This window comes from Pantherophis guttatus, chromosome 10, assembly GCF_059756535.1.
Source record: "Pantherophis guttatus breed Tessera chromosome 10, ASM5975653v1, whole genome shotgun sequence".
Classification (NCBI taxonomy): Eukaryota; Metazoa; Chordata; class Lepidosauria; order Squamata; family Colubridae; genus Pantherophis; species Pantherophis guttatus.
This window is the reverse complement of record NC_142072.1, coordinates 11,167,501-11,190,913: the sequence shown is the minus strand read 5'-3', so window position 1 is coordinate 11,190,913 and position 23,413 is coordinate 11,167,501. Positions and strand designations below refer to the sequence as shown.

Here is a 23,413-nt window from a genome sequence, read left to right as displayed (position 1 = left end):
ATGGCAGTGGAAGAACTGCACAAGAATGAATATATATCTCCAACACAGCATTACTGATATGGATTAAATCAGCTTTTCTCTACCTTTAGAAGACAATTGTTTTTTAATTTAATTTAATTTTTCCATTTGTTTATTGCATTGGTTACAAATCCTAACACCAGCATACTCCATCGGTGTCTGAATTAAGCATTATTAAGAAAATTTTATAGTTGTAATGTTCAGCCTATTTCAGTAAACACTCCTGGTTGTAGTGATTGCTATAAATCCATGTTTTATAAATATATATATATATATATATGGTGACAGAAAGAATAGTAATACCTTCAGTGCTTTTGACAGCAGAACATCTTCAAGTTGTCCAGGAACCCTGATATTCCATGGAACATAGCTAATTACACTCTAAATTACTTGTTAAACCAAACTAATCTTGGTGAAGGACATGTGTGTTTGCTCATTTATCTATCTTTTGAAAATTCCCCATTATTGCAGGCCACTTCACTGTCTTCTCTTGGCCAGAGTTAGATGATTTGTAACTTCCCAGAGAACTATTTAGGATCTGGAAAGGTGGTTCATAGTCCTTTAGACTAAAGAAGGTTGCTTTGAGTGAACATAGCACTAGCAATAGCATTTAAACGTATCGCTTCACAGTGCTTTACAGACCTCTCTGAGCGGCTTACAGAGTCAGCATATTGCCCCCCCCCCAAAAAAATCTGGATCCTCTTTAGGTCATAGAAAGGATGGAAGGCTGAGTCAATCTTGAACCCTGTCAGGATCAAACTGCAGGCTACGGGCACAGTTTGCCTGCAATACTGCACTTCCTGTTGGGCATGCTATCTGAGGATAATGAGAGACGTATCCCAAGTATGTGGGAGAGCTGAAGACAATTATTCCGGGGATATCTGTAGTCTGCAAACTGTCCTTCTTTGGTTATTACTGTTCAAGCATATCAGCTGATAATGCAAGCTTTGAAAATAGTTGAAAAATGAGTATATGTTGATATTTTAGGACTAGAGATTGGCTAGCTGGCAGCAAAAACCCTGGAGCATTTTAGCTTTTTTAGCACTAGAGGGAGCAGATTATTTTTTTGATAATCTTGAGTTTACAGGAGCTGCCAGCTTCATGTACTGTTATGTAATAAGCAACTCTCTATTTGAAACAAAGCTCTAATTTCATTACATATATTTCAGTAACCATCAGTAACCATCAGAATAACTATGAATCAGCATTTCAGGGGTCTGATGGGATTCCGAAAATCCCAACATTGATTGCTAAATGAAGAATGACAAATGTATTAGTCTATAATTTGGTTTTTACTTCTTATATCTGTCAGTACTTGATAATTATCCCAAACATGTTGATGACAGTTTTTTATGGACATATTATGCATATCGCAGAAACAATTGTTGTTAGTTGTGAAGTCGTGTCCGACCCATCGCGACCCCATGGACAACGTTCCTCCAGGCCTTCCTGTCCTCTACCATCGCCCGGAGACCATTTAAGCTCACGCCAACTGCTTCAGTGACTCCATTCAGCCACCTCATTCTCTGTTGTCCCATTCTTCTTTTGCCCTCAATCTTTCCTAGCATTAGGCTCTTCTCCAGTGAGTCCTTCCTTCTCATTAGGTGGCCAAAGTATTTGAGTTTCATCTTCAGGATCTGGCCTTCTAAAGAGCAGTCAGGGTTGATCTCCTCTAGGACTGACCAGTTTGATCACCTTGCAGTCCAAGGGACTCGCAGGAGTCTTCTCCAGCACCATAGTTCAAAGGCCTCCATTCTTTGGCACTCAGCCTTTCTTATGGTCCAACTTTCACAGCCATACATTGCAACTGGGCAGGAACAATTAACCACCTTTAAAAATATTTGGATTAAGATTCATTCTTTTCATCTGCATCAGATTTTCAGTGATGATTTAAATTTTCAGACAGTGAGAAGGTGGCAAGCCAGATCCTCCGTTCCTATTTTTTAGAGTGATCTATACGAGCAACTGATCTTGCCTCAGCTAATGATCCTTTCACAGGCCTCTTCATCTCTTGGCTGGCAAGAGGTGCCATGCAGTTCTTTTCAAATAGAGCCCTTCTGCTTAATCTTTGTTGCTATCTTGTCTTTAGGAGTTACGCAGTGATTAGGTGCTGCTTGTAGCCCTGTTGTAAGTCTTCCAGATCACAGTGAGCAAAATTAATGGTTAGTTTTAAAGGAGGATGCATTTATCAGCAGAGCTGCTCAGGAAAATAATCTTTGTTTTGGAGCATGGAGAAATTCTACAGAAATGAGGGGAAACACAAGTGATCCTCAATTTACAAAAAGAGTTCATTTAGTTTAGTCACCATTCGAAGTTTACAACAGTACTGGAAAAAGTGGCTTATGAACGTTTTTCACACTTACGTCCGCCGCAGCATTCCCGTGGTCACACAATCAAAATTCAGAAGCTTCATAACTGGCTCATATTTATGACGGTCACAGCATCCCGGGGTCGTGTGATCCCCTTTTGGTGACCTTCTGACAAGCAAAGTCAATGGGGATTTTGTAGTATCCTTCCCTTGAAGTGGGGTGGAAATGGGGATTTTGCAGTAACCTTCCCCTGGAGTTGGGTGGGATTGGGGATTTTGCAGTAACCTTTCCCTGGAGTTGGGTGGGAATGGAGATCTTACAGTATCCTTCCCCTGCCACGCCAGCAAGCCATGCCACACCCACTAAGCCACGCCTACAGACCGGTAGTAAAAAAATTTGAAACCCATCACTGAACTGCAGTGGTTAACAGCGGTGGCAAGGAAGGTCATAAAATGGGGCAAAACTCACTTAACAATTGTCTCACTAAGCCACAGAAATGTTGGGCTCAATTTATGGTCGTAAGGTTGAGGACTAACCCGTAGTTAAAAAGCAAATGTTCAAAGTTACTGGCAAAAATCAACATGTATTGAATTTTTAAACCACAACATGCTCCGCTCTGGATCAAGCTGTACTCTTTGGATTCAGAGTGACCCCTGCTAAAGTTAGTCAACACTAATGAAGCTTGATTGCCTGGCATTCTTAGCAGCTGGGAGACAGGATCATAAGAGTTAATTGTCTTTGGACAGACTGTGAGCTAGAGGCAATTTTCTGCATTATCAAGAGATCTGGAATGCAAAGAGTAGAGTTTCAACCTTGGCACCCTTCCAGCTGGCAGAGACGCCGGGAGGTCTTGCCAAGCAAAGGAGACTTTTAAAAAGGATGCACTCTTTTTCATTGCTGTGCCAAGGGCAATGAAAGTTACAGCACTGGGGCACCACCATAGGCATTTGTCCCAGTTTTCTTTGTTCCGGTTGATGCAGTCACCCATTCAGACAACTTTATTGTGCTCAGCAGGCATGCAAAAGTTCATTTGTTTTTAAACTTACTATAGCTATGTGCATCTGACATTAAATGGCACCTGACATTCTTCCCGTACCTGTCAACCATTTTTTTTTTCCAAATAACTGTGAACAGATTAAGGGTTTAGTCAGCTTTGATACTTCGGGCTGGAAGGGAGAATAGCTTCAGGCAGAAATTGGTAGGAACAATGTCTCTGTCAGAGGATATGTATCACTGTTCCTCCTCCTCCTCCTCCTCCTCATTTGGTTGAATTGCCAGAAGATAAACCCTGACATAACTGTAGATTTGTCGGTCTAGACCAGAGGTCTCCAACCTTGGCAACTTTAAGACTTGTGGACTTCAACTCCCAGAATTCCTCAGCCAGCTTTGCTTTGAAGTTGAAGTCCACAAGTCTTAAAGTTGCCAAGGTTGGAGACCTCTGGTCTAGACTTCACTATTTCCCAGTTCTCTGCCTGTTTTGAGAGTTGAACAGAAAACTTGGTACCTTACCACATTGTGTAGTGGCAGAAGATGTAATGTGGGGACTAGAGTCATTCTGTAGCCTTTGTTGTTGAGTATTACGGCTTCAGGAACACACTTGCATCTGAGTATGAGTGGTGAGTGTGTGAACAGTTAGCTCTTGGGAATACGTGTGTTGACCTAGGTGACTCTGTGCTCCACCCACAGGTATCTTCTGAAATGAAGTCCGTTTCATTTCACACATTTTTACACATTTTCTCTGTGTGGCTTGTTTTTAAAAGTTATCCAGACCACTGTTCAGCAAAGCTTCCAATTATTAAAACAAAAACAGAAACAGAAAAGTAAAAATAAAACATATAACGCATGATAAATGGCAGCATATTAAAAGTATGTGCTTGCCCGCTGTCGTTACTTTGTCTAGATGGTAAGATTGATGACAATCAGTATGGATAATCGGGGGGGGTATTATTTTTTTTATTTAAAAAAAAAACAAATATAAAACATTCCATCTTTCCTTATGCAGTGTGTTGTCTGGGTACATACATCTCTGTGCTACATCATTCATCATTTATCACATCTTTCACATTAACATTGATTTTATAATATGTTAAGTACATTACACATTTAAATATTGTAAAATTCCCCATTTTCTTCTTAGCCTCTTTCAATAATACTACCCTGTTAACATCAAATATCATTATTCTCTTCATACATATACTAACAATTTTCATCTTATTTATAACTCTTAATATATTTTGTCAGGGTATGTAGATTTAATAACTGTAAGATGATGGAAGGTTGTAAGTGGAGACAACTGTAAGCTGATACAATGGGAATGAGGCAGCAGGGTTACTGCCACTTTAAGAAGCTGGGTAAGAAGCTGTCTATATAAGGGAAGCCATTAGAAGGCGTCTCCCTTCTCATGTTCTGTCTTGTGGTGTATCTCATTGCTCTCCTTGTGTCAGTAGCTGCATGATAAGATATTTACCACATATAAGTCTGTATATATTTAGCTGTAGATAAAACCACTGTTAATTTTCTAAAGGCTCTGTGTGCTGTGTGCTATGTATTGCTCCTGGGTTTATCCCGTAAACTCTGACATATTTTCTACTTATTTTTGGTCTCTTTCATTTCCAAGCTCCATTTTTATTCTCCAACCATTGATAAAATACTTCCCATATCATATTCAGTTTGCTCTTTATCTTTAATTGCTAACGTTAATCTATTCATTACTGCACATTCTAATATTTTCCCTTTCACCACCTCTTCAATAGGAATCTCTCCACTTTTCCAATGTTGTGCAAATACAATTCTAGCTGCAGTTAATACATGAATAATTAAATATACATCATCTTTATTATAGGTTTCCGGTAAAAGTCCTAACAGAAATATCTCTGGTTTCAACTCAATATGTTGTATCATCTCTTCCAATCAGGTCTTAATTTTTTTCCGGTACTTCTTTGCTTCTTCACATGTCACGTATGATAATAAGATCCCAGTAGTTGATGTCACTTCCAACATTTAGCTGATTTATCTTTAAACATCTTTGCCAACCTCGCCGATGGTAAATGCCATCTGTAAAACATCTTATACAAATACTCTTTATATGCGGTTGACATCATTAATTTATAATTCCTATCCCACAATTTCTGCCATTTATCCAATTCTATTGTATAACCAAAGTTTTTCGCCCGTGCTATGGTTGTCTCTTTTATTTGTTCCTCCTCCAATTTCATACCCAATAGATAATTATACAATTTCTTTATTGCCCTCTCTGCTGTTCCTTAGGATTTTATCTAACTCTGTTAATTCTTTATAAAAGCCCTGTAATTTAACATCTTTCTCATATCTAGACTTTATCTGCACATATGAATACCACATTATATCGATCCCTTGCTCACTCATTTCTTCTTTTGTTTTAAGTCCCCCATCTTCATTTAAAATATCTTTATATCTTACAATTTTTCCCATATTAATAATATTTGGGTGAATCAATGCTTCCATTGTTGAAAGCCAAACTGGTATCTTCACGTAGTGTTGTTCTTTAATTTTCTCCCACGCTAATAATCATAATGCATTCCTTATATAGTGTCTTTGAAAATATCCATGTATCTTATTTTTCCCATACCATAAACATGCATGCCACCCCAGTTGTAAATCATGTCCTTCCAAGGTCAATAGTCTTGTATTCCGCAGTACAATCCACTCTTTCATCCATGACAAAGTTGCTGCCTGATAGTACAGTTCCCAATTTGGTAGTCCAAAACCTCCTCTACTTCTTATATCCTGCATCATTTTCAAACCAATTTTGCTCTTTCCCTTATTATTATTTTGTTAAGCTCCTCAAAGTATTTCTTTTCCAATTTTATCGGAATTGTCTGAAATAGATACAATAATCTTGGCAGTATGTTCATTGTAATTGTTGCTACTCTTCCTACCAAAGATAATTGCAGGTTCTTCCACTTTTCCAGATAATTGGTTTTATTGTACGCTGCCCAGAGTCACCTTCTATGAGATGGGCAACTATATAAATTTGATGAATAAAAATACAATTATTAAGATCCCTAAAATTCAACATGAGTTTATTTTGGAGCTGTGCATTAACATTCAGCATTCCATAATAGTCTACAGAGGCATCTAATCCTGTTTTTCATTGGTGCTATTAACATTAGGCAATAAATTATTGCAGACTCTTGGAACTTGCTCAGAATGAGGCACCTGGCACCTATCGCAATTACTTTCTTGAACGGAGTCAGAAAAGATTTGAATGCCCAGAATAATTAAAACCAAAAGCACGATAGAAGAAAACAATGTTAATGACCTTGCATAATGCAAGGAGGCAGGGTGCTACCCCTACTTTGAGGATGACATGCTCCACAGTATCAGCAGGTGAGCATTCTGGCCAAAGGTTTTGTGCAATGTTTCTCAACCTGGGCAACATTAAGAGATGTGGACTTCAACTCCCAGAATTCCCCAGTCAGCAATGCTGGATGGGGAATTCTGGGAGTTGAAGTCCACACCTCTTAAAGTTGCTAAGGTTAAGAAACACTGATTTTGTGGATTTCATATAGTAGATATGCATCCTCCTGCTGGCTGAAACTATCAAACCTAGCTCGCTAGAGAAGGCTTGAATGCTGAGAAAAGTGGAAGGAAAGGGAAGAAGAGGACAACCAGCAGCAAGATTGATGGGTTCAGTTACAGTGGGGATGAGTGATAGTTGGAAGACCTAAAAGACAGATTGTAATGGAGAGAATCAAAAATGAGTTGAAAAATGACTTGATCGTCCATAATCGGTCAAGTATGCTGTTCCAAGTAATGGAAGTAACAGTAGGTTTAATATTGTCGGATTGCAACATTCCAAATTCAATCATATTCTTGAATTTGTACTCACTTCCCCTTAAGCTTTTTTGTTGGTGGTGGTAAGAAAGTATTAGATGCTTGAAACAATGCATTCTGGAGATAAAGAACATAGATTTTAGCACTCATCAAGAAAGTTATGACAAGGGAGATTTCTAATGTCTGTTTCAAGTTTAAAAGTTCCATTTTGGTAAAACAGTGAGCTACCAGTTCCCCAGAACCTGTCAGAACCTGCTGGATTTCATCCCTGGATTGAACTTTGCCCTGGTCTTGTGGCAGTCATGGAATATAATATTAGCATTGTCTTGGAGATAGCTCATAATCATTTTATGGCTCATTTAAAGTACACTTTGATGCTGTACAGATTGCAGAGTGTTGGCTTATATCCCCCATGGTATTTCTACATGTTGAAAAGAGACAGTGTTTATATAATGGTGAGATATTTCATGTGGAAATCATTAGCATCCTGCCTTTTAAGTATGTACAGACACTTTGGGTAGGACATCAGGAGAAATCCCTTGAAAGTACATAAGGTTTGATAGCAAAGACCATTTCCTAGAAGAATATGGAATTTTCCCCTCCCTGAACAAACAGAGACTGGACATGTTGTAAGGATATTCTAATTTTGGATTTCCTTCAGTCTCCTTTCATATATATATATATCTGAAATAGGAATGCAAGTCCTATATATATATATATATACAGTGAAGTGTTAATACCACTTTATAATGCCTTGGTAAGGCCACCCTTGGAATACTGCATTCAGTTTTAGTCACCATGATGTAAAAAAGACTTCGAGACTCTAGAAAGAGTGCATAGAAGATCAACAAAGAGGATTAGGGGACTGGAGGCTAAAACATATGAAGAACGGTTGCAGGAATTGGGTATGTCTAGTCTGATGAAAAGAAGGACGAGGGGAGACATGATAGCAGTGTCCCAATATCTCAGGGGCTGCCCCAAAGAAGAGGGAGTCAAGCTATTCTCCAAAGCACCTGAGGGCAGGATAAAAAGCAATGGGTGTAAACTCATCAAGGAGAGAAGCAACTTAGAACTAAGGAAAAATTTCCTGACAGATAGAACAATTAATCAGTGGAACAACTTGTCTCCACAAGTTGTAAATGCTCCAACACTTAAGAAGAGATTGGATAACCATTTGTCTGAAGTGGTGTAGGGTTTCCTGCCTAGGCAGGGGGTTGGACTAGAAGACCTCCAAGGTCCCTTCCAACTCTGTTATTCTATTTCTATTTCTAGACAGTCTATGTCAGGTTGAGTGACTTCGTGTTTCTGAACCGTCCCATGAAAAATAATCTTCCAGATGTTCTCATCAAATGAAAACGATGTAGGATGAAAAAAGGTGTATGGCTAAATTTTGTCGTTAGACCCTGTCAACACTTGGGTGCATGTTCATAAAATGGGTTCATGTTGAAAATGTAGTAAAACTCTGACATTATTTCAAGGGGTCCATTCATTTTGCTGATTTAACCAATTGTCACATTTCTTTCCTTACGGAGACAGATTAAAAGAACTACTCATGTACAAAACAAGTAATTATTTTAGAAAAAAGTTCAAAGTGTTTAACCAGGGGTGTCCAATCTTGGAAACTTTTAAGACCGGTGGACTTCAACTCCCAGAATTCTCCAGCCAGTCCTGCTGGCTGGGGAATTCTAGGAAATGAAGTCCACCAGTCTTAAAGGTGCCAAAGTTGGACACCCCTAGATTAAGCATTACTGTAAACACACCCGCAGAGTGATTAGGTTGTGTTTGGTCCTCCAGACGGTCTTTTGAATGAGGCTGTGGTGGTCCGTGACCGTCTCTTCTCCTTCCTCTTTTATGCCAGTTGTCATTCCAAAGACCCCGTTCCCGCCCCCTGACGTGATCTCCGAAAAAGGCACCATGCACAACACCACAAGGAGCATCCTGGAACATCTGCCTGGACAAAGAGGCCGCAAACCTGGTCGTAAAAGAGGCCGGACACCCAAGGTGCTGACCAGCCACCCCAACCCCAACCCTTCCAAGGCAGTGGAGCCTTTAAAATTCCCCAAAAAGAGGGGGCCAAAGCCTGGTGGGAAGGTAGGTGGTCAATGTGCAGGGCTGAACTATCGAACATAAGCCCTCCCTCTTTAATATGGCCACTGCAAGAAGATTATTGTATGTCCAACGATGGAAGAATAATGTTTGCTTGCTGATTACTCCAACTTTATTTTTTATAAATAACTCAGGATGGCAAACATATATAATATTCTTTCCTCCTCCTAATTTTCCTACAACTCTTGTGAGGTGGGTTGGAGTGAGAGGGAGTGACTGGCCCAAAGTCACCTAGCTGACTTGCATTCCTATTGCAGGATTAGAAGTCACAGTTTTCTGGTCCAAAGTGAGCCATCCGGCTTTCATGCCTAAGGCAAGACTAGAACTCGTGGTTTTCTGGTTTCTAGATCAGCACCTTAACCACCAGACCAAGCTGGCAATTAATTAAAAACATTGGATTAGATACAATATACTTTTCATGTACTTCTCACTTACTACCTTAAAATAAACTGGAAGGACTCCCCACGATAGAAACCTTTGAAAGAGCTTTAATTTTAAAGCTGAGCAGGCCGTGGACTGGTCAGGATTTGTGTAGGCTGCTTTCAAGCTCCGTAGAGGAAAAGCAGGAAGCAAAGGCAGCCAAGGCGACTGCTTAAAATCTTTGTCGCCGCTATAAATCACAATTTTTATGCCAGTCCCCATGGTGGTTGCTGATGACTCAAGCCATTTTTCTCGCTCGTTAGGCTTCGTACACTTCTGTCACAGGGATACCATTTCCTCTTTATGTTCCTGAGAGCCTATCCTTGATGCAGTAATATCAGTTCTTGTTGTGACTAGGCCCAAGTAGTTATTACCAGACACAATCAGTCCTAAACAAACCTATTTTATTAGAACAGCTGAGAATTACTTCATTCTGAGTTTAGTCCAGATTAATTCCAGAAAAAATCCTCCGGCCTTATCACAAACCTTTAACTTCTTTGGCACTCTGCCAAAGACTTTTCTTGGCAAAGCCCCACAAACACCAACAAGAAACAAATGTAGCAACATTGCTTTTCTTCAAAGAACCCAAGAGCTGTTGCTGCTCTTTTAAACCTTCTGGGAGGGGCCAATAATCTCCTGGCCTTTCTCCTGAGTTGTCCTCTTTGCTTGAGCTGCTCTTGTCTTCTGCCTTCTTCTCATGCGTTCATTAGGAACAGGCTCCTCCTGTTTCTCTGCCTCTCTGCTATCAGCCTCTGGAGGCTCTGGAGTCTGTGCATCACTCTCCGATGGCCCTGGCCCCATCTCTGCCTCCGATGCAGAGCCCTTGTCCGGACCTTCCCCTGACTCCAGGGCTGGCCCATGTTCCTCCCCAGCCTCCTCACTGTCCGACTCCGCTGCCAGCTCCTTAGGCTGCTGGCGGACCACAACAGTTCTGAACAACTTCTTCCTTTTTACCTAGTAGACTTTGTTCCTCCATTGAAAGCCATTGGGACTTTTTTTTTTTCTTTCTTGCAGCGAAAGCAGCGAATGTTACTCAATCCAGCACCCACTTCCCCGACAACTAGCACTCCTGAGCCTGACACAAGTACGGTACCACAAGATGCAGCTACTATTCCCAGTTCTGCTATGCAGGCCCCTACAGGTAAGGAACGGCCTCCTATTAATTCTGAAAGTTCCTGCTATCTTCTGAGAAAAGCCTTAAAAAAACTGGGCTCGTCCCACAGGCAGCTTGCTGGGATGATTAGGGAACGCATGGCAATGGCAATGTATTTTTTGAGTTTTCTCTTCCTCTGGTGTGGCTGTTCTACTATCTTGATTTTATAATTTATTACAGTATCTTGAAAGGGACACGATGGCTCAGTGACTAAGACGCTGAGCCTGTCGATCGAAAGGTCGGCAGTTCGGCGGTTCGAATCCCTAGTGCCGCATAACAGAGTGAGCTCCCATTAGTTGTCTCAGCTTCTGCCAACCTAGCAGTTTAAAAGCACGTAAAAAATGCAAGTAGAAAAATAGGGACCACCTTTGGTGGGAAGGTAGCAGCGTTCTGTGCGCTTTTGGCATTTAGTCTTGCAGACACCATGATCACGGAATTGTCATCAGACAGCGCTGGCTTTTCAGTTTAGAAACAGAGATGAGCACTTCCCCCTAGAGTCGGGAACAACTAGCACATATATGCGAGGGGAACCTTTATCTTTACCTTACAGTATCTTGACATTTTCAAATTCATGCTCTTTGTAAGACACCTGGAGTCATTTAGCACTTGGATGGAATTAGAAATTGAATAAATGAACAAATATATAAATGAATGACAAACCCAACGAAGGAGATTTTTTTTTTTGAAAGTAGCAACTTCATACGATAGAGCAAAAAAATAGCTAGGGCAAAAGAATAATTATCCAAAATAATTCTTTTCTTGAGTCTTTACGTTGTGTTCATGTAACTGGCATCAAACTAGAAATACTGGAGTGCTTTGTGGCTGACCTGTTTAACCACAATTTCTCCAGGAATTATGAGACAGTGTTTGAAGGTGAATTCCTCAGCATGTAAAAAGGAGAAGAAAATATATCTTCCTTGCAATCTCATAGACTAGAAAACATTGTTTTAAAAGAGCCATTTTGTATTTACACATGTTCAGGCATTAGGAATAAATCAACCAATTAAGGATAAATCTTCACTATTGTAAAGGAGCAGGATCTGAATGTTTGACATGCGCTGAACAATCCATTTTGCGGGTGTTAAAATGTCTCTGTTAGAGCCTGCTGAATGGATTCCTAAACATAGCTATGTATGATCACTCACCCCGAAGAATCTTCAGGAAACCTGCACAATTAAAAGGGGCAAGGCTGTTGCAGATACAGGTGCAATACTTTTCATTTAGTTCGCCACAGAGGGATGCTGGATGAAGGAATTCTGGGAACTGAGGTCCACACATCTTAAAAGTTGCCAAGGTTGAGAAACAGAGCACATTTCTGCTGCTTGAGTCTCAGCCTCTCATCTTCACGGTTTATTAAGCAGCTTTTGGCAAATTAAATTATATAACGGAGGAAGAGAGATTAAGGGACTGTTGCCTGATCCAGAGTTTACAAGACATTTATCTCTGCTTTTTTCAAATTTAAGCATTGAAGGCTTCTAATGTGTTTGCTTCTCCTTTCTCTACTCTGTTTCTCCCCCCTCCCCCCCCCAGTTTGCATCTACTTGAATAAAAACGGTAGCCCCGGGCCTCATCTGGACAAAAAGAAAATCCAGCAATTGCCTGACCATTTCGGTCCGGCTCGAGCGTCCGTAGTCCTGCAGCAAGCAGTCCAAGCTTGCATTGACTGTGCTTACCACCAGAAAACTGTCTTCTCATTCCTTAAGCAAGGCCACGGAGGAGAGGTTATTTCAGGTAACACTCACGTTGATCTGTCCTGCTTTGTTGGGAAAATATCTCCGGGGAAGTATGTCTGCTAGCCGTGAGATTCTAATAGTAGCAATGCAACATCATGTGCTTTGGAGCAAGAGTGGGCAACTGTGGCTACCTTTACAGCCTGTGAACTTCAAGTCCCAGAATTCTGGCTGCCTCGGGAATTCTGGGACTTGAAGGCCACAAGTAGTAAAAGGATTATGATTGCCCACCCCTGCATATAATGTCCTAGTCCAGGGGTCTGCAACCTTAAACACTCAAAGAGCCATTTGGACCTGTTTCCCATAGAAAAAAAACACACCGGGAGCCACAAAACCTGGGTGGGCGTGGCCAACTGGATGTCACTCACTCCCACCCAGTCACATGACCCTCCTCCTCCTTAAGCGCCCGCCCACCCCGTGTGTCCTTTTCCTGTGCTTTGGCACTCACTTGAGGAGGGTCTCCCCGCGCATGCGCGTGCTCTCAGCTCAGCCAAAGCCGGCCAGGGGGTCACAAGAGGAGGAGGAGGAGGGTCGCATGAAGGGAAGCCTCCACCGCAGCTGGCGATCATTCCTCAGCCAGCCCAGATTTCCAAAAATATCCAAAAAAAGAAAAAAGGGGTGGGGGGCAATGGGCCACTGATGGAACAGGGAGCCACATCAGAGGGCCCAAAGAGCTGCATGCGGCTCTGGAGCCACGGGTTGCCGACACCCTTCCTAGTCTAATGGAGTAACGTTCTAATTTATTCTGGCTGGAACATTGAAGTCCCAGAAAAACCTGGAAGGCATTTTATTAGACTGAATGACAAGCAGACAGCGGGAAGGGGGAGGATTTGAGTTTTGCTGGTCATCTCTGTAACACATTTATATATTTGATTCCTCTTTCAGCTGTGTTTGATCATGAGCAGCACACACTAAACTTACCAGCAGTGAATAGCATTACTTACGTCCTCCGTTTCCTTGAGAAACTTTGCCACAACCTGCGTAGTGACAACCTCTTTGGGAACCAGCCCTTCACTCAGCACCACATGCATCATTCCAGAGAATACGACCATGACAAATACCTACCAGGTAAGGATTGGGGCGGAGAGCTTTCGTGGAAATCTCTGCAGATGGAGTACAGTGTTTCCCCAAACAGATTCCAAACCAGTTGTCCAGCATTCATCATTTTGAACCTATTCCTACCACCTGCCTATTCTTGTGTGCACCTTTTAAACTTGGAGCAAAGCTATACGGGTAGTTCTCAACTTACAACCGTAACGGAGCCCACCCATTTCAGTTGTAACTCACAACTCAGTCATTAAACCGATCACCCACATGAGTGACCTCCTGTTACTACCTTTTTTGCAGCCATCATTAAGCAAATGCCATGGTCCAAAAGTGACCATTGGAATCTTAAAGCAAACACCGTAGTTGTAAAATGAACCCATTGTTTGCTATGGGGCATTTTTTTTTTCCTGAAAACCAGACGTAAATGCTAGTTTTAGCAAAAATGTTGTAAAACGTGCTGCAGTGCAATTTGGTTGCTGAGTATTTGACATGTAGTCACGTAACTTTTGGAAGGGAGGGGTGTTCCTGTTTTCCAGTCTGAACTTTAGAATCAGGTCATAAAATACCTTTGGCGGAGTCCGTCATAACTTTGAATGGTCGCTAAGCAACGAGTCGTAAGTCAAGGACTATCTGTATGCATTTTATGTTACCTGATACAGCACAGAACATATTGATAGGGCCTTTCCTTCTAATGATATTATTTAAGTGCCTCAGATTCTATGTTCCAAGTACGTTACCTGAGACAAAAATACAATGACAGACTTACTATTGTTCATGGGTTGTTGGTGACGACAATAATATGACAGATAGCTCACTTGAAAACTAAAAAGCAATGTGTTATAATAAAAGTTTGATTGAATAGACCAGTATTGAATAGACCCGGGGGGGGGGGGGTGCCGATTACTCCTAGTATCTGTGGAAATGGAAGTTTACCTCATTCATTGCAATTATTTCATTTGTATCACTTGCATCATTAGCATAAATATCCGAACTACTTCAGATGCCGTAAATTTGTCAGTTATTTCAGGAGAATCTCTGGATGGAAATTTGTTGCATCCAAAATCCATTAAATTGGGGTTCCATTAAGTTGAAGTTTCACTTTATTTATCTTATTTTTGAACAACTTTAAGAAAAGTAATGCTTGCCCTCAAATTCCTTTTGACATGTCAAAGATGTGGTATGTGAGTTTTTGAAATAAGCTGGGTGTGAGTTTCCCATTTGTGACTTGACATAATACTTGAGGATTATATTACTAGAATGACTTGGAGATATCACATTTGACCAGTTGAGGTGGCCAATCATCATATACCCAGGCGCTATATATAGGTTGTATAATATTATTGATTTGTTCCTTTTTATCATATTGTTATTGATCCATCTTACAGCGATTCAAATGTTCATGACTGAGCCATTTCTGATTAGAGCAGCCAATAATTCCAGTAAAAATAAAATAAGATTAGAACAAGTATGGTTTCATTACATAATATGAAAAAGATGGGGATTGCATTTTTTGTATATCTGAAATTCACAGAAGATACTAAATTAATTTAGAGAACCACTGGTAAATTTTAAACCTAATTAATCAATTTCTTGGGGTGTGTGGTCCCATATGTTTTAATACCAACCAGTGCCAGTCTTAAGAAACTTGGGTTAGAAAAGTAGACATTGCATGAAGAAGGAAATGTTAAATATTTTGTAGCTTTTTTGTGTATTTTAATATTGAGCTTTACATGATTTTCACAAATAGCTGTCTTGGCATTTAGCTTCATATTCTGAAGCTTACCCAGTCAGCCAAACAAAGGGCTCTGAAATTTCCCTGCGATGAGCAAAAATACATTTAAGAATCACTTTGAAAAGCACCACTGCGAACAATCAAGGAATAATGATGTGCAGGAAGCTTGAAACCAGCAATGGCACAAAACAACTGAGGGGATCAAATTAACGATAAAGAGGCATTTTGTCATTCCCCAACTCTATTAAGACCATGCAGTAGAGTCCCCATCTCTGGCATAAGAATTAAGATACACGGGAAATGGTACACCCATATTTCAGTTAGGAGAACAAAAAGACTTTTTTTAAAAAAATTAAAAGCTCTCCAAAGGAAGCAATTATTCACCCTGGAAATGCTACTTGCCCCTTTCATAAAATTCTCCAATTATTGTACAGAACCAATAAATGAGATGGTTGGTTACACCCAGAGTTTTCAAAATCATCCTTCAGTTCGGCAATGCAGCTGTTTCTGCTGGTGGAATTATAGATGCTGGTGTAAGCTATTTGGAAGAAGAAAAAGAATCTTTATGGCAGCCAATGACCAGGCCATGTAGTATGGCAATTCTGCCGATATGAGGCAGAACATCCGTTTCCCAAAGAAGGTGTGCTGATCTTAAGCAGGGCTTGTTCTCTCTTCCTAGACAGGAGCATTTCGTTAGACGGCTCTCTGCTGGGTCCAGGCCGGGGTACAAAGAGGTATTCCCAAGAGTTCCTTCCATACAGTGCTCCTCTCTCCCCCAAGTTACCAAAGAATGACCATCACCCTTTGGAAGGTGAGCACAGCCTCTTTTCCCAGCCTCGCTGATATTATTCCTTTAACAAGCAGCATAGGTTGACGCTCATGTCCGCGTCCTATTTCTAGCTCAGCTGCGCGCTGTAGACATGGCCTTCTACTCTTCTTTTTCAAGCAGGATGGCAGACAGTGGGCCACAGCAAGGAAGCACATTTCCTTCCTTCCTTCCTTCCTTCCCTCTAACAGCTCCTTAATCCCTGTGCTCCCCATTATCTGTGCATAACTATAAGAACAAAAGCCATCTATAAATTTAAATTACCAGAACGGAGGTTCTTTCTACACTTTATAGCAGTAGCAATAGCCCTTAGACTTATATACCACTTCACAGTGCTTTAAAGCCCCCTCTAAGCGGTTTGCAGAGTCAGCATATTGCCCTCCAACAATCTGGGTCCTCGTTTTACCGACCTTAGAAAGATGGAAGGCTGCGTCAACCTTGAGCCAGTCAAAATCAAACTACTGGCTGTTGGCAGAGTTAGCTTGCAATGCTACATCCTAACCACTGCGCCACCATGGCTCTTCCAGCAATCACAATATCCTGAAATAAAATATCAGTCTCTCTTGTCCCCATACAAGACATTATTCGGTTGTGTTCAGATGGACACAATGCCTTTCGATTCTTGCATGTGATCAGTTCTACCATTTCTGTGAAGATGGGGTGAATGGTCTTCTCTAGCACAAGCTTATTTCTCAGTGCAAGCAAGCACAGGAAGGATCTTCTTGCAAGACATTTCGTAGGCTGAAGATGAATGTTCAGTTCCCATCTGACGTTTATGCCTACTGGTTTGTAAGGCAAAATTAGGCCTGTTGCCCCATGAATTTTGGTCACTATTTCTTATCCATGATAACTGCATGGAACGTCTTTCTTATGCCCTTTGAATACCAGTTGTTGAGGACAACAACAATGCCTTCATATTCTAGTGAGCTTCCCAGATAGCATCTAAGGACATGCTTGGGAATAGGATTCATGGCTGGATGGAACAGGTCTCTGAACTCGTTGAACTCTTAGTTAATGTTGTTTCTTTGTTTACTAAGAAAAGTAAGTGAGCCCTCAACATCCATAACACCTGGCTTCTTTGAGAATCCCGTCAGCTTCTGCCAGACAAGTAATCTCTTGCTTGCCACTCATGGCAAGTAATTTCTTCTTAGTAAAAAAAGGTTTCTTCTCATTTATGAATGGGTGTTGCCATATGACAATGGGCACAGAAGCCTTTGCAACTGTTTGGGGAGGGAAAATAGTACTTTCTTATGCTTGCAGTAATTTGCCTTGCTTTCAGTAGAAAAGTGCCAGGAAAGCAGAACCACACTTGGAATATTGCCATCCAGTTTGGGTCGCCACAATATAAAACAGATGTCGAGGCGTGGGAAAGAGTGCAGGAAGAGCAACAAAAGTGATTAGGGGACTGAAGGTTAAAACATGAAGAACGGTTGCAGGAATTGGGTACGTCTAGTCTAAAGAAAAGAAGGACTAGGGGTGACACGATAGCAGTCTTCCAATACTTGAGAGGTTGCCACAAAGAAGAGGGCTCGTCCTAGTCTAATCCCTTCCAATTCTGTTGTTCTGTATACCAAAGGGGAAGTTTTTATGGACTATGGCTTGTTTTGCTATGTTTAAAAGCTGATGATGAGCAGCTCAAGCAAGGTGTGATTTTTTTTTTTTAAAGTGACTTGAACTTATCTCATTAGCTGAACCATGAACAGACTCTGACGCCATTGGGCGACCAATGTGCGACATTCCTTTGGGGATGTTTTAAAGACGATACCATAGCCTGGCGGATCAAAATCTCTCACACAGAAGATGTGAGGGCTCCATGGCGTATGTGGTCCAGAAGCATTACTGGCACAAGCTGTTCTCTGCATCCTTCGTGTAGCGTTGAATCAACAGCAGCACATGAGAAATGGCTGCTTGTTGGAATTTGGCTTGAATGTTTCACTGCTGGACTTCAGGGTTTTTGGAGAGTTTCTTCCTTAAACCACAATTTACTTTCCTGCCAGAAGGTGACCCCCAGGGGGAGGGCCTTCTCTGTGGGGGCATCTACCCTCTGGAATCAGTTGCCCCCAGAGATAAGGAGAATCCAAGACCTCAGTGCCTTCCGCCATGCCCTTAAAACCCACTTTTTCCAGCAAGCCGGGCTGGCTTAAGAAGAAATTTTTAAATGTTTTAATTGGTTTGTGATTTTTAATTTTTGGGCCAAATTTATATATATATTAACTGTTTTTTAATATTTGTATTTCATGTTCTTAATTCTGGCTATACACCGCTCTGAGTCCTCAGGGAGAAAGGCGGTATATAAATTGGGAAAAAATAAATAAATAAAATAAATAAATAAATAAGGAAATGAGGAATTGGGTGCCAGATAATGCTCCATGTTTATTCCGTCCAAGAGCTGGCACCCGAGGACAAAAAAGCAGCACTATTTACATGAAGGAATGTCTCGATCAGGGGTCTCCAAGCTTGGCAGCTTTAAGACTTGTGGACTTCAACTCCCAAAGCTGGCTGAGGAACTCTGTGAGTTGAAGTCCACAAGTCTTAAAGTTGCCAAGGTTGGAGACCCCTGGTCTAGATAGCTTCCTATTTCAAAAGAAAAAGAAAAAGCAGAACCAAAGTTATAGGATTCTTGGTGCTTTTGTTTTAATGCAGCCCTGCCATAACATGCCTAGGGAATGCTAAGATGGTCTCCTTTAGCAAGAAAAGGCTTGGCCTTTCCACTGCATTGGCTGGTCAAAGAAATCTCAGGGGTTCTCCAGGATGAACGCATCTACTGTTTTCCATGCAGAAGAACTTCTAGGACATGAAGAGAATGACTGAACTTGGTTACGTAGGGAGAATAGCAATAGCACTTAGACTTATATACTGCTTTTACAGGGCTTTTACAGCCCTCTCTAAGCAGTTTACAGAGTCAGCCTATTGCCCCCAACAATCTGGGTCCTCATTTTACCCACCTCGGAAGGATGGAAGGCTGAGTCAACCTGAGCCTAGTGAGATTCGATCTGCCAAATTGCAGGCAGCCGGCAGGCAGCAGAAGTAGCCTGCAGGACTCCACTCTAACCACTGCACCACCGGTGCTCGAGAAATTATCTCGAAGAACTTGATACAAAGCGGCGAACGTAATTCCCCCTCCTCAACTTTCTAGCTGAGTAAATTTGCTCCACGTTGCTGTTGACTTACAACTTGAAACGTTTTGTGTACACGCAGCATCATCGCTGTTGCTTGCCTCTCTCTCACCAGTTGCTTTTATGTCTTTCAGGTGAAACCTTTGTCTTGAACGATAGTCTCCCTGGTCCTCTGGAGCCTCGCTTGGACCCGATCGACTCAGCCTTGAATGCCGTTAGCGTGTCCAGTCCCATTCGGAACTCAAGGGACTTCCGACTTCAGGGATACCGACACCTTCATCAGCCCTCCAGCCTCACTCAGTGCAGTACCCCTGCTGGGCATAGGCTGAGTGCTGGGGGTAAGAGACCTCAAAACCCTCCTTCTATGAAGCAGTCTAGCTTTACCTTTGTCCTACTAACAGGGGGGCAGGGACTTCATGAATCTTGGGCAGTAAGCAGTACTCCTTCCCCCCTCCCCAAGTTTTTTATTTTTTATAAAGATATCAAACAAGTACATGGAACACTGTGGCACCTGGGTGTCATACATTCTAATACACATAAAACTAATCAGGTTAATCATAATAATTACATTCAATCCGCTTATATATTTCTAATAATAATAAAAGGTAAAGGTTCCCCTTGCACATATGTGCTAATCGTTCCCAACTCTAGGGGGCGGTGCTCATCTCCGTTTCAAAGCCGAAGAGCCAGCGCTGTCTGAAGGCGTCTCTGTGGTCATGTGCCCAGCATGACTAAATGCCGAAGGTGCACAGAACACTGTTATCTTCCCACGAAAGTGGTCCCTATTTTTCTACTTGCATTTTTTACGTGCTTTCGAACTGCTAGGTTGGCAGAAGTTGGGACAAGGAACGGGAGCTCACCCCCATTACACGGCACTAGGGATTCGAACCGCTGAACTGTCGACCTTTCGATTGACAAGCTCAGCATCTTCGCCACTGAGACACCGCGCCCCTTCAATAATACAAACTTGTATTAAGTTATACTCTGTCACTGTTCAATTATTCCACGTTTTCTGTTGTTATTGCTTTCATTTTATGATATAAAAATGTATACACTAATATTCCCCCTTCTCTTATTTCGATCACTTATTCTAGCTTTTAATCATATCAAGAGATGATGGATGGATGATTTCTCTGTTGTTGTTCTGAGTTGCTTTTCCTTTTCTCTCTCTCTCTCTCTCTCTTTTCCTCTTTTCTTTTTTTAGGTAAGTGACATGATTAGAAGTTAGATAAGAAAGAAAGAAAAAGTGTCTTAATAAAGGGTGATATGATTAAAAGCAGTAAGCGGCACTCCTATTATCCCTCTAGAAGCATTTGGTGCAAATATAGGCAGTCCCCGACTTACTACAGTTCATTTAGGGACTGTTAGAAGTTACAGTGGCACTGAAAAGTGACTTATGACTATTTTTCACATTTATGATCTTTGCAGCATCTCCATGGTCACATGATCAAAATTTGAATGCTTGGCAACTGACCCATATTTATGATGGTTATGGTATCCCGGGGTCATGTGATCCCCTCCTGACAAGCAAAGTCAATGGGGAAGCCACTTAATAACTGTGTCACTAACTTATCAACTTGCAGTGATTCATTTAACAACTGTGGCAAGAAAGATCTCCACTCCCTTTTTTCCAACCACTGGTAAAATAGATACCATGTTTGATAATATTCTGTATCTTCTCTCTGTTTAAATTTCAATGTAAGTCTATCCATTTCTGCACAATCTAGTTTCTTCCTAATTATCTCTTTGTCTCGCGGTGTTTCTTCATTTTCCCAATATTGTGCAAATATAATCCTTGCTGCTGTTAAAACATCTTCTTCTTGTGCCCTATCCGTCATCGGACGTGACAATCATGTTGGCAATCCTATTTTTGCCAACAGCTGCATGAAAAAGGGCTGCTGAGTTTTATCCAAACCGGTCCCTTAGATTTTGAAGCCATGATGTTCTTCTTCTGCCTGGACCTTGTTTGCCTTCAATCTTTCCCTGGAGGATTAAGTGAAGGATGCTGTATTTTTCTGAGTGTCACATCACATGTCCAAAATATTCTAACTTTTGCTTTTTAACGGCTTTGATGATTTCCTTTTGCTTTTCCATGTTAAGACATGCAATATTAAACATATAGTTTGCTTCTCAAGTTTTTCTGGTATTATGTCTAATAGAAATTCAGGTTTAAAATCTACATGTTTAGAAATCGCTACTTCAGTAGCATGGCTCCCTGAGCTTCTGCAGCACCAGGCTTTATTTGTATTTATTCATTGTGCCCTTAGGCTCTGACAGATACCTGAGTTCTCGAGATACTTCAAGGTTGGGTACCCGGGATCCCTCTGCCTGGACCGTAGAAGATGTCATGCAGTTTGTAAGAGACGCTGACCCCCAGCTGGGACCCCATGCAGAACTCTTCCGAAAACACGTAAATATGACTTCAGGGTCATCAGACTTGGCCTGGGTAGTACTTTCCTCCTGATGGAAGTGCTGCCACCCAACATACTGTTCCTGCTGATGAGGCAGCATTTAAAACATTATTAATAATTCTGTGAGGCTTGTTTCCCTCTGAGAAGGTCAGGGTCTCTCAGTGACACACTGAGGAGGCAAAGCTTTGGCACCTTCCAACACTAAACAGGTGTCAGGTTTCGAGGTCGTCTCAAATAAATTGCATTTCAAGCAAAGTCTTTGATGAAAAACTCCCATTTATTAAGCACGACATTCTAACGCCAACTCCATCGTAGCCAACACTGACTTCCTGACCCAAAACCCTCCCTTTCCTTTCCCCACCTCTCTGCACTCATTGGCCATCTTCCAAGTCACTCTACCCCTAATCTACTGCTCCAGCTCAAAGGAATTTCCCCCCTCCCATCCCATCTCCTAGGGGATATTATCTCCAGGGAAAATAAGTAGGTGAAAAGTCAAACGTCCCTTTCCAGACGCCTCCGCTTCTCCTTCTTATGTCAGCACTAGAGTAAATGCAGCTTGAAGTGCTGACAACAGGTTTATTTGGGCAATGTAGGATGAATATATCTGACCATCAAACTTAGCGTAAGAATTGAAGTAGAGCAGGGGTGTCAAACACAAGGCCCACAGGGTGCATAGATCTGGCTTGCAGGGCCACCCTGGAAACAGCAAAGGACTGGCCCGCGATGCCTCTGCCAGCAAAAATGGAGCATGCAGCCGTCCCGAGCTCCATTTGTGCTGGCAGAGGGTTGCAGGAGGCCCTCGAAGCCGAAAACTGAGCTCATTTTTTGCCTCTAATCTCCATGTAAAGCTCATGCCAATGAAGGGGTTTTGATAAGTGTCACTCCTAACGTCAAGGCACATGAAAGAAATTCTTTTTTCTATTTATTTATTTATTTATTTATTTATTTATTTATTTGTTTAAATTTCTATACCGCCCTTCTCCAAATAGGACTCAGGGCGGTGCACAGCCTAAGTAAAAACAAAGCATACAAAATTTAAAAAACAGTATTAAAATAATTAGATATTCTGGCCGTAAATTAAAACAACCCAATTTAAAACCAATTTAAAATTTAGCTCTATGTAACCGGGGTTTCAAAACGGGGCAGCCGTGTCATGTATTTATCTCATAGATTGGCAGTCGCCCTAACCCAGCCTCTTCTTACTTCTGGCACAGCACAAAACCTGCCTCTTTCTGCTCTATGCCTACAGGAGATTGACGGCAAGGCCTTACTCTTGTTGCGAAGTGACATGATGATGAAGTACATGGGCTTGAAACTGGGGCCAGCGCTGAAACTCACCTACCACATCGATAAGTTGAAACAGGGCAAGTTCTGAAAAAAGACTCTTCCTGGGACAATCATTGGCCCTCTCAGCTCTCCGCGAAAGGCACGTAAGACACGTGTCCCCCTTCTGCAGCCACCGCGTCCACGGAATCACTAGGACACCTTTCTTAACCAGCAGAAGAAAGGTGACTTCCTGCAGGAGGAAGGTCCTACGCATCCCGAATCATCGTACGAAGCTTCAGGTGGACTCTCACAAAAAAGGGAGAAGTTTCCTCAGCTCTCCGCTGGTGGCCTCTGGGACCGTATCTGACAGGGGCGAGGATGCCTCCGGTGGGCGGAGCTGTGGCAGGGCCGCCCTTGCATTCGACTCGGCTGTTTTGGCCCGTCTCTTTTGATCACAGCCTCTT

General features: G+C 41.7%; 1 protein-coding gene across 11 annotated transcripts in view; it reads left to right on the top strand.

Annotated features, from left to right (window-relative positions):
• SCMH1 (Scm polycomb group protein homolog 1) overlaps nt 1-23,413 on the top strand; it is a 51,078-nt gene that overhangs the window by 26,120 nt on the left and 1,545 nt on the right. For 4 of the 11 annotated variants that reach the window (XM_087876597.1, XM_034423583.3, XM_087876599.1 and 1 more), the window contains 8 exons: nt 9,001-9,233; nt 10,683-10,809; nt 12,352-12,552; nt 13,437-13,619; nt 16,010-16,141; nt 19,407-19,610; nt 21,540-21,682; nt 22,933-23,413. The exon at nt 22,933-23,413 is cut by the window's right edge and continues 1,545 nt beyond it. In XM_087876597.1, the coding sequence (XP_087732723.1) occupies nt 9,001-9,233; nt 10,683-10,809; nt 12,352-12,552; nt 13,437-13,619; nt 16,010-16,141; nt 19,407-19,610; nt 21,540-21,682; nt 22,933-23,058 (1,349 nt within the window). In that variant the 3' untranslated portion in view covers nt 23,059-23,413. The remainder of the gene's footprint in view (nt 1-9,000; nt 9,234-10,682; nt 10,810-12,351; nt 12,553-13,436; nt 13,620-16,009; nt 16,142-19,406; nt 19,611-21,539; nt 21,683-22,932) is intronic. The other 7 variants (XM_034423584.3, XM_087876602.1, XM_087876603.1 and 4 more) reach the window with 3 other exon arrangements.